Consider the following 17,210-nt stretch of genomic DNA (forward strand, 5'->3'; position numbering starts at 1 on the left):
GTGGCCGTTATTCGAAAGGCAAGGAGTTTGGCACTCATCACTATGGTCAGCCTTTTGTGGAGAGCCCGAAATGCAGTCATCTTCGACCGGGCTGTCATCGAGCCAAAGCACATTATTTTTGAGGTGAAGAGGATTACGTACTCCACGTTGTACTCTACGTACTCGCATGAGCTCGTGCAGGAGCACCTTGGAGTGTGAGCTTGTTGTGCCCCGCATGGGTACTCTTTTTCCTCTTAGGAATTTTTTCCATTGGGTTTTATCCCTAAGAGGTTTTAACGAGACCCGACCTCTCGTCAATTGGAGGTAAATGTGGGGACAGCGGGCAAGGAATCAAGCATCATCAATGAGGAATCGAGACAAGAAATGAATCAAGAGGATGGTATCCGATGTCGACTTACTACGGATCGCTTTAGATGTGACACTCTTTACTGTTATTGTCGTACATGTGTACTCTTTGTCGAGATTTGTTGTACGTTGTAATTTCTATCATGGGGTTTGCCCCCAAAGTCACTCCCCCCCATCGGCCCACTAGCTTCGGCTAGTCGGCATGTTCCCCCTCGGGTATTCCCGAGTATGCTTGTATTTCATTTACGTCTTTTTAATTCCATTCATTGATTCATAAAAAAAGACACTTTTTTTTTTCGTTCGCCCCATAAAATTATTTAATTTCCATTTATGAAAAATTCTCCTCAGGCTCGATACATATATACATCAATTTATTTTACAGCTTTATACTACTAGAATTCACTATTAAATACTAATAATAATATTAATCCCACAAATCACTGAGACTATTTTAATTACTCTTTCCTGTTTACCATATGCATTCATTCTCATATCATTCTAAATATTTTTATTTATTTTTTGGACATAGGTAATAGGGAATATTTGGAGTCCTTAAAATTTACTCTGCGTTCAAACTCTCTACCGCCGGTCTCTCTCTCCTTGCTCCGCCGCTGCTCTCCGCATTTCGGCAACGACGCACACAATCGAACACTGCCGCCGCCGATCTCCGCTTTTCTCCACCGCCGCACACAATCAAACACCAAGCCTCCTCGTTCCCCCGCCGCTCTCCGCTTTTCTCCACCGCCGCATACAATCGAACACCAAGCCTCCTCGTTCCGCCGCCGCTCTCCGCTATTCTCCACCGCCTGTTTCTCTCAAGCTCCAAGGTAACCCTAATTTCCTACTACTAATTCCCCTTTGAGTATCTGTTTTTGGTCTCAGTATGCATAGAACTGATGAATATTGCAATATATTGAGTGAGTAATTGATTTGGTTAAACTGAGATTTTAGGGATTCAATTTGAACGGTAAGGATCAAATAAAATTGACATGTGTGGTAATTTTTATATATATAAAAAAGTCTACTAAAACTCTAACTATCCTAAAACATCTCCATAAAAATACACATGGATCTTCTTTACAAATAAAAAGATTAGACTAAATATCCCCAGAAATCAGATTTACATTCAAAACAATCTTTCATCTTCCATTTTAAAATCAGCATCTCTCTAATTTATTACTAACGGGAAGTAGTTCTCCTTTCTCCGCTGAATTGTTGAAGCTCACAATATAGTATTAGGTAAAAAAAAGCATCCATAAGTATTGTTTAGAAGCATCCAGAAAAAGGTAAAAACTTTGCAATTTTTTATAGACGTGTACCTATGGTCTTTTGAACATAAAATCACTAAGTAGTTTTCTTTAATATGTACTTAAGGACAAGGTTACATAATAGAAAAAACAGAGAGTGAGAATGTTAAGAGTTCTGAAAGTTAAACATGGTGGAAATTTAAATACCTTAGTTTAACAAAAGAGAGGAGAAGTGAAATAGAGAGAGTGTGTGTTTTTTGCTTGGTTAATTTTAGTATGGTTGAATCTACTTGATTTGTGTATTAATTTCAGCTGAAATATTTTTTTTGCTTGTTTTTTTTAAAGAAGTTGATGTTGTTACTCTTTACTTTTCATTTTTTTTGTTTGCAGGTATGGATGATACTATATCACAAGACTTTATTCCTAAGATAGGAATGGAGTTTGCAACAGAAGTTGAGACATATGATTTTTATATGAAATATGCTAAGGCAACATGTTTTGGAACTCGAAAAATAGCTGCTCATAAGGATCCAATTACAGGAAACCTTTTGGACATTAGTTTTTGTTGTTGTAGACAAGGTTTTAGAGCAATAGACAATCGATGTGTTACAGTCAAGAGACCTCGTCCTGAAATTAGGTGCGAATGTAAGGCTATGTTGAAAATTTACGGTAGATAAAATGGAAAGTTTCGTATTGTGAAATTTGTTGAAGAACACAATCATGATTTGTGTGATCCGGAAAAATCTTAGATGTTTAGATGTTTTCGGCAAATGTCTAATGTTCAACAAACTCAAGTTGATGTTGCTCAAAGTTGTGAATTGCCTCCAAAGAAAACTCTGGATGTAATGGCAAAAGAATCCGGTGGAATTCAACATCTTGGTTTCACTCATATTGATTTGAAGAATTATTTGAGAACTAAGAGAACTTTGGAGATTAAACAAGGTGATGCGATAGTAGAGGTGTTTTACAATACTCCCTCCGTCCCGCACTACTTGCACTTATTTCCTTTCTGGGCGTCCCAAGTTATTTGCACTCTTTCAATTTTTAGTAACAATTTATACCTACAGCCGTAATTGTTGACTTTGTCTATCACTCATTCCTTAATCTCCGTGCCCAAAAGGAAAGGTGCGAGTAGTGCGGGACGGAGGGAGTATTTACAAAGGATGATAAGTGAGGATCCACACTTTTACTCTACAATACAACTGGACGTGGAAGATCTAATTACCAATATATTTTGGACCGATGGTAAAATGATACAAGATTTTGGTCATTTTGAGGATGTTTTTTTGCTTTGATACTACCTTTAGAAAACATCGTCATGGTAGACCAATTGCTCTGTTCGTCGGCGTAAATCATCATAAACAAAAAGTTGTGTTTGGTGCAGCATTATTATACGACGAAACAATTGAAACCTTTGAGTGGTTGCTTAGTGCATTTGAAGATGCCATGATGGGAAAACGACCAAAAACTATCTTAACAGATCAGGACCAAGCAATAAGCGTTGCTTTAGCTTCCAAGTGGCCATCTACCTACCATCGCTTGTGTGTTTGGCACATTTTTCAGGATGCAACAATCCATGTTTCAAGTGTTTTTTCGAGTTTTAAGAACACATTTGCAGTTGGTTTTAGTCGTTGTGTGTACGACCTTGAAGAAGAATCGGAATTCCTTGAGGCATGGAATGAAATGATAGAGAAATACAACTTGCAAGATAATCAGTGGTTGACAAGAATGTTTTCTCTAAGAGAAAAATGAGCATTGGTATATGGAAGAAATACGTTTTGCGCCGATATCATTACAACTCAACGAAGTGGGTGCATGAATGCTGTTGTGAAACATTATGTAAATTACAGAAACAACATTGTTGAGGTGTTCCATCATTTTTCAAAGGTTGATAGATGATCTACGCGAGAAAGAAGCTGCAGAAGATTTCAAAAATGCTCAAAGCTCCCCTGTCATGACTTTTCCATTAGAAACACTAAAGCATGCAGCTGCCATATATACACATAAGATATTTGCATTATTTAGTGAGGAGTTGAGAAAGGCATTTGAAAGCAAGATCGAGAGTGAGAATCAACTTGGAAGCTCAAGAATATATAAGGTTCGACCACTTGATCGGGCTAATGAACATATTGTCACATATGATTCCATTGAAGTTTCCATTTCTTGCAGCTGTAGAAAGTTTGAATTCTCGGGTATTTTATGCTCACATTGTTTAAGAGTCTTTACATTAATGAATGTCATTCATATACCCGATGAATATATCTTAAAGCGATGGACCAAACATGCTAAGAGTGGGATGACGAGAGTTTGCAAGGAAGGAGTTGTCATTGTTGATGAAAAAACCCGAAAGAAACAGTGATATAGAGAGTTATGTAATTCATTCATACAATTGACAGTCAAGGCAGCCGAGAGTGAAGATAGTTATGCTTATGCCATGGAATGTCTCTTGAAAATGGGAAACGACATTGATGGAATGGTAGAGAAGGGAATAAATGTTACTGTTGAGGTAAAGAAGGTCGGAGAGTAAGAGACCGAAGAATGCTTTGGAACAAGCTATCAGTAAAACACGGAAACCAAAAGCAATAAAGAGTGGTTTGGTACATGCTTCTTCTACGCAGGAATCTGAAGGGATTGCACTCATCAATGATGAGTACTGGAACTTAACGTACACTGCTTTTGATCCTCAAAGTACATCATAAATTTGGTGTAGACAGTGATGCAAACTTGCTTGCAATGAAGAAGGGCAAACTATCTGGATTATTGTTTTGCTATTTTCGAATATTTCATGCACAAAACTAGAATTTTATTGAGCTTGAACTGGAAAAAATTTGATGAACTCAATTAGTTTGTTGTGAATATTTTTATACATTATGGTCAATTTCATGATTTTAATATTTTTGCTTCTTGGTTGGAGCATATTTGAAATTTTGTAGTTGCTGCTTTGTGATAAAATAATCCAGAAATAGTGATTCTTTAACGGGAGTAATTGATTGTGTAGTGCAGTTCTTTTCATAGACCGGAGTATATATGTACTGGAGTAATATTGTGATTGAAAGAATTTGTAAGTAGCAGTGAAGCAGTGTCTTTAGCAACTTTGATTGTGTAGTGAATATGTACTGGAGTATATATGTAAGGAATTTGGTAGTGGCAGTGAATTGATTCTGTAGTGTAGTTCTTTTCGTAGCTCTTTTCAGAAATTAGCGACTTCAGAAATTAGTTTCGTAATTAGTTTTCTGAAACTTTAGCAGAGAGAGAGAACCAGCTTCTCGTTAGTGAAGACATTGAAGAGAATTTTTTTTGAGTGTAAATCTGATTTTCTGGAGATATTTAGTCAAATCTCTTTATTTGTAAAGAAGATCATGTGTCTATTTTTATTAGTGTATTAGGAGATGTTTTAGGATAGTTAGAATGCTTACCGTGATCTGATTCATTCTGATTCTTACCACGATTTATCCCATGATTCATCCCACGGTGATCCTTACCGTGATCCAATTAATTCTGCTTGTTTTGTCTTGATTGGAAAATGTGGAATGCGTTCTCTCTCCTATGCAGGAGGTATATACAGTTAGGGATTCAATCACAGTAATATGGTATTACTTTGATTGTTCAGTCTAATCTTCTGAAATAGGTATATCATTATAAGATGCAATATCAGTCCATTTCAGTTTGAAATACAGCTGACATTTGTAGTTTGTTGGGAAAGGATTGGCTTATTTCATGGATAGGGATGAATTTAACTACCTTTATTATTAACGTTTGGCATTGGCTTATTTCATGGATACGGATGAATTTAACTACCTTTATTATTAACATTTGGCATTGGCTTATTTCATGGACAGGGATGAATTTAGCTACCACACAGCCCCAGACGCAACAAATAGCTCAAAATCTGGACTGCAACGAATAGCTCATAATCTGGAATGCATTTTTAGCTCTTTTCATCATCATTTCGTTACTCTATTTCAATTTCGAAGATCTTGGGCTATGTTGATTTGGAACACTTGTAGGTCTATCTGGCAGCTACCGAGCATCGTACATTGTAAGTTTCCTTTCCATGGCACTTATTTGTTCTCTTTATTTATAGATTTCGACTTTTACTGTTATTTTTTTATTTTTGGCTGTATTTGTTCCCTAAGTTGATTTGTGTGGTTTTAGATATTTCAGAATGATGAATTTATTTCTAAATTTTGCTGGTTGTTTTGTGTTGCCGTCTAGAAGTAAGTATTAGTTTTCATTATCATCATTTTATTATTATTGAACACATTTTTTTCTTCTTTTGCATGAATTTTGATCTTTTATTGCAGATATGCACAGAAGAAAACCATATTATCTGTTGAAGACATCATTTCTTTGATTGGTAATAAGTGTGATGGAGTTTTTGGACAGGTAAACTTCACACACACACACACAGAGCTGTTTTTGGAGATGATTTGGACTGTTTTTTTTTCCGTTGACTGATGATTTGAAAAATATGCAAGAATAAGTATGTTGGTGGTGGTGAATTAGGGAGTGCTGACAGAGACTACAGCAGAATTAGCAGCTTCACTCTCTTTAGCTGCAGCCAGAAGAATTGTGGAGGGTGAAGAATTCATGAGGGGTGGCTTGTATGATGGATGGCTTCCTGTTAAGGATATTGATCCTCAACGTCGAATTTTCCACACAATCAAGAAACGGTTGTCGTCGTTGTCGAGCGCCCAACGTTTGGGTCGGCGACTTGAACGGCAAAAGGGGCGGCTGAGCGCGAGATCAGTCTCATCGGCAGCCTTATGAGAGGTTTCTTGTTTGCTAATCAATTGAGCCAAACGAATGATAATTTCATAGATTGATTGACTGAACATTATGGAAGACTCCACACATATTTATAATATGTGTGGATACAAAAAGCTATAATATCTAAACAAAATAATAATAATAGAAGATATGGAAGATATGCTAAATAATAGTAATAGAAGACTCGTATCACTTCCTCATCTGTACGTCCTTTACTTGAACTCATGAGCGAAGAATTAGACAATCATCGACCCGTTCTTTGTTTCCTTTTTGGTAGCTTTGTTGGGAACTTACTAAAAGGACAAACTTTGGAGCAGGTGATATGGATCTGCCTATGCAAGAATGATGTTGTGCAACAAAACTTTGTTAATGGATTGGATTTGGTTCATTGATTTAACTAACTTCAATTGTTAAACTTGGTTGTAGGGTTGAAGATGTACTTGATCTACTTTGATCTCTACCGGTCCACTCGTCTGGTGAAGTTCGTTACTGCCTATGGGGACTTCCTCAAGGCGGATGGAGAGGCGACGACTTATCTGGTGAATAAGTAGAGGCTGGCAAAGATGAAGGCGAGGTGCAATGGTGCGAGAGAAAGCGGATACGAGGGCAATAGTTAGGGAACAACCTATGGAAGAACGAATGATGCATCTCTTTAATGGAAAATTCAGACAAATGACAAATGTATAGTTTAGTTTAATTTTGTAGAACAACCTATCTTATTCAGTAACCTATTCTTTGTTAGGTATACACACGTTCTTTAGTACGTGCTACCACTTCTACTTTATTAAAACAAAGAAGACTAAGGTGTTCTAAATATGGATAAATGACTTCGTTTAGCAAATTATGTATCGAACACATTTTCTTTATCTGGAAAGCTCTTTCTCCTTTTTATTGAAGGATTTGAAAGATTGTGCATATCATATGCCTTGGGCCTTTGAGCCCAAGAGAAAATAAATATAGGAAAGCCTGATTCATAGTCTATGCTATGCACCTTCTCATATGGGTTTTTCTAATTGTTTTGCTCCGTTCTTTCCCCACATTTTCTAGTCCACAGATATAAATGCACATGCACTACTAATTAGAGTTATATGTAGTAAATAGTTTTGAAATTTACTCATCTTACTAGTTCTGTTGTATGCACCTTTCTTACTATCTTTCAATTGTCTTTTATTAATTATTATCATTTTATGGGATATACGATTGTTATTATTGGAATACGATTGTTATTATTGGATAAAAGTCGTACAATTAGTTAAGGTCTAGTCATTTTTGGTTTTGGGCCAACTTGAGTTTAGTCAAAGTGAGACACGTAGAATCTGGAGGGAGAGTTTTAATTAAAATAGTCACTTCCTATTAATCAAATTAACAAACATAAGAGGATCCATAAAAACGAACAAGAATAGGAAAAGAGAGATGAGAAAGAATCGTAGCTCCCAACAAAACACAACCACCAAATCCCCCATATATATAGTGTATTCCCCTTTAAGGCCAACAGAAGAAGAAGAAAAGGAGACAATCAAGATGCCGACCACCGACAACCAAGGGTCCTTCCTGAACCTGATCAGCATCCGGCGCAACCAGGTGACCACCGACCCCGTCCACGACCAAGAACAAGATGACTTCGACCTCTTCCAAAAGCACATCTCCATCCGCTTCTCCGACCTCCTCTCCCCCCCCCTCCCCTTCCCCTTCCGAGTCCTCCACCCCCCCTCCCCCCCTCCTCTCCATCTCCTGGCTCCGCAACCTCCTCGACGCCTTCCTCTGCTGCGAGGCCGAATTCAAAGCCCTCCTCATCTCCGGCCGCGACCCCTCCTCCCTCTCCAAGCCCCCTCTCGACAAACTCATCCCCGACCTCCTCGACCGCCACCTCAAGGCCCTCGACATCTGCAACGCCGTCTCCCACGCCCTCGACCTCCTCCGCCACTGGCACCGCCTATCCCTCATCGCCGTCTCCTCCCTACGCCGCCACCCCTTGGGCGAGGGCCAGGTCCGCCGCGCCAGGAAGGCCCTCTCCACCGTCCTCACCTCAATGGCCGTCGACGATCAGAGCCACGCCTCCGGCGGCGGCTCCTCCTTCCACCGCCGCGCCCCGGTGGCCAAGAACTTCCGCTCTTTATCATGGGCGGTGGCGAGGTCGTGGTCGGCGGCGAAGCAGGCGCACGCGATGGGGGCGAACCTGGTGGCGCCGCGGGGGGCGGAGGTGACGTCGCTCCCCATGCCGATATACATCATGAGCAACGTGGTGGTGTTCGTGATGTGGGCGCTGGTGGCGGCGGTGCCGTGCCAGGACAGGGCGGGGCTGGCGACGCACCTGCCCGTGCCGAAGCAGCTGACGTGGGCGCAGCCGATGAGCAGCCTGGTGGAGAAGATCGGGGAGGATTGGAAGAAGAAGGAGAAGAAGGGAGGGGCGGGCTTGCTGGAGGAGATACAGAGGATGGAGAGGGTGGCGCAGTGGCTTGTTGATTTGGCGGATTCGTTTATGTTCCCCTTGGATGAGGATAAGGCGGTGGAGCTGGCGGCGCAGGTGGCCGAGCTGGAGGAGATATGCGCCAAGATGGAGGAGGGGCTGCTGCCGCTGCAGCAGCAAGTTAGGGAGGTGTTTCATAAGATGGTCAGGAGTAGAGCTGATGTGCTTGAAGTTCTTGATCAAGCTGGCAAATCATCCATACCAGTTCCTTACTAATCTTTTTTTTCATGAAAGCATAAGATGTTAGTTAGTTATTTTGTATACATTTTTGTTTTGTTATACTTGTCTGATTGAGTTTTCAAGAAGAAGAAAATATAACATTGTAGTTTAGAGTTTAATTAAGATGTTCCTATGATATTGTATTGGCCTGCATCTTGCATGCCTTTAGCAGTGTGGAAAAGTTATAACCAAATTGATTGTGATCCAGTTTCTGCAAGATTAGTTTTTATCGTTTTGATATTATTATCCTGGAGAAGCTAAAGATATGATGCTGAAGTTATATAATTCAGGGTTTCAGGTCATGCATGGCTATTTATGTTATACTTACTATACACCATTAATTAATCATGCAGATGAATTCTCAATACTAAAACTGATTATGCAGAAATATGATATGTATATTGTGAGATAGTAATAATTAACTTTGGAATAATTCTAGAGGTAGGCTGATTCAAGGAGAACTGGTCTTGACTGATATACTAATGAAGGTTGTCGTTTCCATAAACAGTTAATAATAAATCTGAGGATTCGAGAGTGATGAGAGACCTCTCATTTTTATGCGTATGGGGTTAGTGGTTAATCTGGGCCTGGGGGCATAATATTAAATTAAGCATATGTGGGTAATTTTATGGAAATAAACATTTTCGTTCAAAAGAGTACAAACATACCTGAAATGATGTTATGGCTTAATATAGAGTTTGCAAATGTGTATAATTTTGTATAGATGGAACTCACATATTATAGTAACATCTCATGATAAGAGTTCTATTTGGTTTGAGCACATTTTTAGAAATATAAAAAAAAGTGGATTAGATAAATTAGTGAAATGTGAGTCCCACTTATATACTCCCTCAGTCCCACATAATTTGGGACACTTTGACCAGGCACGGGTTTTAAGAAATATAATGAAAAGTGAGTTGAAAAAGTTAGTGGAATGTGAGTCCTATTTTTATATATTAGTTTTATAATTAAATGTGAGTAGGAATGGAATGTGGGGTCCACTACCAAAAATGGTAAAAGTGAAATGAGTCAAATTATGTGGGACGACCCAAAATGGAAAACTGGGTCAAATTATGTGGGACGGATGGAGTATTAATTTTATAATAAAATATGAATGGAATATGTTAGTGAAATGTGGAGCTTACTTACTATTTATGGTAAAAATGAAATATGACTCTTATTATGAACAAATAGAAATGACAAAATATGATTCTTATTGTGGGACAAAATGAGTATATAATATCTCCCTCACTCCATCCACCAAAAATAAGTCTCATAAGTAGACCTCACAGATTTTAATGATAAATTAGTAAAATAAAATATCGATTGAAAAAGACGATAAAATTAATAATTGTTGGCGGATCAAGTAACAATTATCTCGTCTCCACTTCTTTTTCGGCTGCTGCGCATCCATCTGATACCAATGGCATCTTCTGGCTCGCTCATCTAATACCAAATGTTACAATAATTTTTTTTCTGCATCCGCCACTACACTAAACATATATAGTTTCTTGGTATTTGTCAATCATAAACACAAAGTCGATTAATCTCAGCACTTGTAGAGACTTCCATTGTTTTGCTAAATTTTGTTTGTCTTCAATCTTTTGCATGCAAATCCGAAGTATTACTATTAGATATAATTAATAATGAATAAATATCTACTCCCTCCGTCCCACATAATTTGACCCAGTTTTCCATTTTGGACCGTCCCACATAATTTGACTCATTTCACTTTTACCATTTTTTTTAGTGGACCCCACATTCCACTAACTCATTCCTACTCACATTTAATTATAAAACTAATATATAAAAGTAGGACTCACGCTCCACTAACTTTTTCAACTCATTTTTCATCACATTCCACTAACTTTTTCAACTCATTTTTCATTACATTTCTTAAAATGCATGCCCGATCAAAGTGTCCCAAATTATGTTGGACGGAGGGAGTAATTTTTAAAATGATAACTCAATGAAAGTGATTAGTCTATAATAAATCGCGCTCAAATGATATATGGACAAGTGGATTATTATTAAGAAGAAAAGTCCAAAGTATAAGGGCGGCCCATCCCATCTCACCGGAAAAAGTTTCAGACGTCCCTTTCACTCCGCCAATCGCCGCCGCACACGCGCGCAGTAAACCCACGGCTCTAGAATCTTTGGAAGAGCCACTCTACTATTACATTAATGATCACTCCAATTATCCCTAATTATTATATTCTCAAGGATATACAAAACCTCATCATCTCTGCATCCCAATGTCTTCTGCTTCAGGTCTGCCCTCCCTCCCTTTCTCCCCAATCCTATCAACTTCTCGAAATCGCACTTGTTCATTTCTGTTCTCGCAGTTTGTAGAGCGAGAATGTCGAGCATTTCGCAAGCACTGTCGCTGAAGCACGGCCTTTCGCTCTGGTGCCCTCAATTAGCTTCCGTTAATCAGATTTCTGAGAGTTCCTGCATTGCCTCCGCGAGATTTACTCGGAGATTCACTGTTTCAGCATCCTCTTTCGCCAACGAAAATCGGGAGTAATTACTGTCGCCTTTTTGGCTATTGCATCTAATTAATTGCTCTGTTTTTGGAGGTGAATTTGTGAATTTATGTCTGTTTGGATTTGTGGCTGCAGATATGTTATAGTAGGTGGTGGGAATTCAGCTGGTTATGCTGCTCGGACTTTCGTTGAACATGGATTGGCCGATGGGAAGCTCTGCATCATCACTAAAGAGGTTTGTCATTCTATTAAGTTAATGGCATAAAACTTTGTATAGCTGCGTTGCTTTAGTTGTCTGTGTGGAGTATCAGATTATGGAATTTTGTATTTCGTGAGCCATCGCAGTTCTCTATTAACAGAATCTTGATTGAATAACTGTGAAACTCGAGGATCGGAGGAAAACATGATCAGGTCTTTACATGACAGTTATGTGCGTGATCACCCCGTATTTGTGTAAATGCAAGATTGATAAATAAGCGAAGTTGATTACATGCTAAGTGCTAACTACTTATTAGCTCTGAATGTGTACCTATGCTCCTTACTGACAGTGATTAGGAGAAAATTGAAAATTGTTGAGTTTTGCTCAATGAATATCTGAGATCATGATTATGATGATCTGTTAAATTTTTCCGGACTTGCAAGAATATGAACAAGCTCATATTAGATATGCGAATGGTTTGGACTTGCAAAAGAGACATTACTTAGTATCACATCATCTTCTTCATGAGCTTTCATATGTTTTGCTTTAATGTTATTAAGGTTGAACTTTCTTCTTAAATGCAGGCACATGCGCCTTATGAGCGTCCGGCTTTGACAAAAGGCTATTTATTCCCCTTGGATAAAAAACCAGCACGTTTGCCGGTGATCACTAATTTCTACTTATTAATTTCAGCTCGATAATATGGATATACCATCTGCATATTTGAATTTTGAATGCATCATCATACTTTAAGATCATTGTCCTTGAATTTCATAAAAAACGTAACTTTGTCTTCATCGAAGGGATGCAATATCAATGGTATATCCGGGCATTTTTTCATAATTTATAGTCTAATTATCCCTTCATTATTTCATTTCCCATCTTATAATTTTTTCTCTCTGTTTAGATATTCATGTTTGCATTTGTTACTCTAGGGTTTCCATACTTGTGTTGGATCAGGTGGTGAAAGACAGACTCCTGAGTGGTACAACGAAAAAGGGATAGAGGTAAACATATTCATGTTCTTTATTCATCTGACATAGTTCTATCGTGACTACAGCTTTGTATTAGGTTATCTCTCTATTGTTAGGGTCTGAGAGCTATTTGATTTGATAAATTATGGAAATTCTTTGTTGCCCAAAGATTTTAGTGGGTTGACAATTGTAGCTTGAGTTGACCCTAAGAAAAATGAGCTGAACATTTTCTGCACTGTAAATGTCATCTTTAAGCTAAAATGCTAAAAAGAATGGCAAGTTTCATAGTACTGTATCATTAGATTCTCACTCAAGTCAGCTTCACAAACCAATTGTATTTTCTTCCTTAATCCTGTGACAACTCTATATAATTATAAGTCCCAAAGAAGAGGAGAATCACTTAAAAAGGGCTTTTGAAGATTTTTTGGAGACCGTAATAAGTTTCTTTCAACAGATATTTTGTTTTTGGAAGTTTCTATAACCACTGTCTGCATTATGTGCATATGAATCGGTAATATAAGTTTGTGCTTACACCAACCTCCTTGTCATTAGATGATCTATGAAGATCCAGTAACCAACATTGATGTTGAGAAGCAAACTTTGAAAACAAATTCAGGAAAGTTGGTGAAGTATGGTGCCCTAATAATTGCTACTGGATGCACTGCCTCCAGGTATTTCCACTTTTGAATACCTTTTTTACTATCATCTACCACAAGAGTATCTACTTCAATTTGATTTACAATCTCTCCAGTCTCTACCAAGTACTGTGATAGTAGAGCTTTAAATTGAAATAAAGGAAAACTGAATGATGGACTATCTTGTGTCCTTAAAACAATATCACCTGAAGTATTATATGCAAAATAGAAAATCAAGTCCTTATAAATAATTCTAAGTTTAAGTTTGCAAGTAACTATGCCTAAGGTTCCCAAAAAATATTTTAGCTTCTGACTGTCCTAATATTTTGAGAGCTGTGTGTGAGCTTTACTGTCTGTATGTCTTTTATCAATGATCTTATAGTTTTTGACTCTTAAGCATCCTCTTGTTATATAGGTTTGCATGCTTTTTTTAAGCAACATGTTCTTTCATCATATGTAACAATTAACATCGTTCTCACCTTCTGCTCTCTAGATATTGAAATAATCTTCATGTTTGTCAACATTATGTAATTAATGATTTCCAGATAGTTCCCATCTGCAAGAAGTTGAACTGATGTTTTTTTCCTTCTCAAAGATACTCCTTCGTAAACACTGTTATTGGTTTGCTAGAGATAATAGTCTTCTACAATGATAGTAATCATATTTCTCCTTTGTTTCAGATTCCCAGATAAGATTGGAGGAAACTTGGGAGGGGTTCATTATATTCGGGATGTTGCAGATGCCAATTCGCTTATATCATCCCTGGTAAATTGTAATTGTTGTGCCGACTTGGAATTAATATTACAAGACACTCACACAGTAAATCTAAATTTTGACTATATGTATTTGCTAAACTGGTGATGATGGGCAATGCTTTTCATAGGAGAAAGCAAAGAAAGTTGTTGTCGTCGGGGGTGGCTACATTGGCATGGAAGTTGCAGCAGCAGCAGTTGGTTGGAAACTTGATACCACTGTAACCATCATCATACCTCCTTACTGTTGTTGACATGGCTTTATATTAGTATACCTCGTTCATTGAATTATTATTGTATCAAAGCTTGGTTTCATACTCAATTTTACCTCATTCATGTTCTCTCATTTGACAAATATTGAACTGATCCTTATATTTTTATTTTTTAATATTAGATAATTTTTCCTGAAGATCATCTTATGACAAGATTGTTTACTCCTTCTCTGGGACGAAGATATGAAGAGCTTTACCAAGATTATGGTGTCAAATTTGTAAAAGTAAGTGTTCTCTTTTAACATCGCTTCTTCCAAATCTTGCGATTTTCTTGCTCACCCACCCTCTGCCAAAAGAGATACTATAAGACAAGAAGAGAGTATAGAAACGTGAGTTGTACAGCTGATTGAATGCAAGATACATAAGGATCTAACCTGTTTACGTTTCATACTTCAGGGTGCTTCAATAGAGCATTTAGAATCTGGTTCTGATGGTCGTGTTGTTGGTGTAAAACTCGGGAATGGTTCTACAATTGAAGCTGACACGGTAATTTAGAAGTGCTCGTTATGGTATAAGAAATTTTGGTTGAAGTGGATATCATTTTACACCAGACTAGTGTTGTTGGTCGGTCATTTTTTTATGCTTCCAGATATTAGATAGTTTGACAGGCATTTTGTTATTCAAATTGCAAATGAGAAGATATTGAATCAAGGCTTTTATGATGCAGGTTGTTATTGGCATTGGAGCAAAACCAGCAGTTGGTCCATTTGAAAGCATCGGTTTGAATAGCAGTGTTGGAGGAATACAGGTATTAATGATGACACTCCCAACTTGGATGGAGACTGATTGTTTTGTTTCTGTCATTATTAATGAACTTGTAAAATATAAGAAATCTCCTGCTCAAGCACGATAGCATAACTGACCCATTTTCTCTGATGTTTGAATTTCAGGTCGATGGCCAGTTCAGAACAAACATACCTGGCATTTTTGCTATTGGGGATGTGGCAGCATTTCCCTTAAAGGTATTTTTTTCATAAAAACTAAGCAAGAAGAAAGTTTTTGTATTTTGTGAATTTAACATATTGCCAAAATGTTGACAGATGTACAACCGAATTGCACGGGTTGAACATGTTGACCATGCTCGTCGTTCTGCCAAGCATTGCGTTCAGTCCCTTCTAACTGCACACACTGCCACGTAAGTCAGATACTTCTTTGATTCACACTTCTGCCCCTGAGCTGCAAACTGCTGGATCCTTTGTTATAATCTGTTATGGTGATTAATTTTCAGGTATGACTATCTCCCTTCTTTCTACTCAAGAGTATTTGAATATGAAGGAAGTCAGAGGAAAGTTTGGTGGCAATTTTTTGGCGACAATGGTAAGGAAAAAATTAAAATCTCATTTTAGGTGGATTTTGCATATCACTGGACTAAGCTCTTAAATGTAATGAACAGTTGGTGAAACAGTTGAAATCGGGAATTTCGATCCCAAAGTAGCAACATTCTGGATTGACTCTGGTAAATTCCCTGCCCCTGTGTGGTCATATCTATGGCAACTATTTGTGTGAAGTTTTTTCCTTGCTTTTGCATCCCATTTTACTTCTGAAAGGGGATTGAGACCGAGTGATTCTCATTGCTGCAAAGCATCTGATAATGACAAGCAAATGATTGGAGGTCCTACTGCTCATCGATCTCAGTAGGGGATTCAGTTATATTTGTATACTACTATATATATATATGCACTCATTCATGTAGAAACATTAACGGGCAAAGATGACTTACATCAATATTTTGTGCTTGCAGGGAAACTGAAAGGCGTCTTTCTTGAAAGTGGAAGCCCTGAGGTATGAGTTATTACCAGTTGATTTATACACTAAAATCCATAATTTCACCCTCACAACGTTAAAAATTGATTTTATCACCTTTCTGAGGATAAATCGTGTACTTTGAGCTTCTATTTAACTTATCTCTGTTGCCACATGAATGTTCCGTATAGAAAGTTTCTATTTAGTTTTGGGACCATGTAGAATATTGAATGGTCAGAAGTAGCTACCAGATTTATTTTGGAAGTCTTATGTCTATATGTTCAATGAATTACCAGTCCAAACCTTAACAGTGTCTTGGGAATGTAGCAGTTATACGAACCCAATCAACTGTACCCAGATCTTTGCTAACTAAACCATTTTGTTTGGTTTACCAAAATCAAGTAGCACATATAATAAGTATCTTGTACGCAGACTAGGCGACTACTTTACTTTAAGTTGCAGGTTTCGATCAGTATGCCTTAGATATTGCATTAATAGGCTTGATATGTTTCAGCAAATGATTATGCGCCAACATAGTTCAAATACAGCAAATGATTTCAATAGAATCGACATAGATGCTATGCTCAAACCATTCATCTAATAAATGCTTGAAACTGAATGATCTCAATTCATCCCATGTAATGACATTAGCTACAATGACTCGCCTTTCACGACTTTTGACTCTGACTCGTAACATTTGACACTTTGATGTGATTTTGTAGGAATTCCAACTGCTTCCTAAACTTGCAAGGAGCCAGCCGTCCGTGGACATAGCTAAGCTTCAGAAAGCTTCTTCAGTAGAGGAGGCGTTGGAAATCGCACAATCTTCATTACCGGTTGAAGCTAAGGTTTAGTTTGTTTCTTGCATAGACATGTAGATGGCTGTATGCAACCTCAACTTTACCTCTTCTTCTAAGTTCTAACGGTTTACAGCCTCGTCCATAGTATGGCTGATAATTGAGTCGAATGTAGAATTTTCCCAATAAAAAGTTTTACACTCTTCTAAAAGAGAAAATAAAAGAAATAAGTGCTTTATTTATTTTGGTGGTTTATCCTAAATTTTTGGGTATGCGTTTTAATTTAATAAATTGTTGAGAGAAA

General features: G+C 37.8%; 2 protein-coding genes and 1 long non-coding RNA gene across 14 annotated transcripts; all 3 read left to right on the forward strand.

The window, feature by feature from the left end:
• Positions 1–717: 717 nt before the first annotated feature.
• On the forward strand, positions 718–7,109 carry LOC121771554. Of its 12 annotated transcripts, none has more exons than XR_006044077.1 (5): positions 718–1,172; positions 1,983–5,631; positions 5,748–5,809; positions 5,897–6,365; positions 6,789–7,109. It is a non-coding gene; the product is annotated as an uncharacterized LOC121771554 (long non-coding RNA). The 12 variants fall into 12 exon arrangements; XR_006044079.1 differs by having other exon boundaries at positions 719–1,172; positions 1,983–5,809; positions 5,897–5,978; positions 6,099–6,365; XR_006044080.1 differs by lacking the exon at positions 5,748–5,809 and having other exon boundaries at positions 719–1,172; positions 5,897–5,978; positions 6,099–6,365.
• A 774-nt stretch (positions 7,110–7,883) lies between these two features.
• LOC121770245 (protein ROH1-like) lies at positions 7,884–9,156 on the forward strand. The gene is given in 2 exon segments (XM_042167012.1): positions 7,884–8,033; positions 8,035–9,156. Coding segments are annotated over 2 exon segments (1,161 nt in total). The 3' UTR covers positions 9,046–9,156.
• A 1,930-nt stretch (positions 9,157–11,086) lies between these two features.
• Positions 11,087–17,148, forward strand: LOC121771818 (monodehydroascorbate reductase, chloroplastic/mitochondrial-like). Its single transcript, XM_042168712.1, has 17 exons — positions 11,087–11,319; positions 11,394–11,571; positions 11,670–11,769; positions 12,318–12,395; positions 12,669–12,740; positions 13,260–13,378; positions 14,023–14,107; positions 14,226–14,315; positions 14,489–14,590; positions 14,763–14,852; positions 15,034–15,114; positions 15,257–15,328; positions 15,407–15,501; positions 15,595–15,683; positions 15,760–15,822; positions 16,108–16,148; positions 16,832–17,148. Exons 1-17 carry the CDS (start codon positions 11,304–11,306, stop codon positions 16,961–16,963), a joined length of 1,503 nt encoding a protein of 500 aa, XP_042024646.1. The 5' UTR covers positions 11,087–11,303; the 3' UTR covers positions 16,964–17,148.
• Positions 17,149–17,210: the final 62 nt, after the last annotated feature.

Source organism: Salvia splendens, chromosome 16 (assembly GCF_004379255.2).
Source record: "Salvia splendens isolate huo1 chromosome 16, SspV2, whole genome shotgun sequence".
NCBI classification, from domain to species: domain Eukaryota; kingdom Viridiplantae; phylum Streptophyta; class Magnoliopsida; order Lamiales; family Lamiaceae; genus Salvia; species Salvia splendens.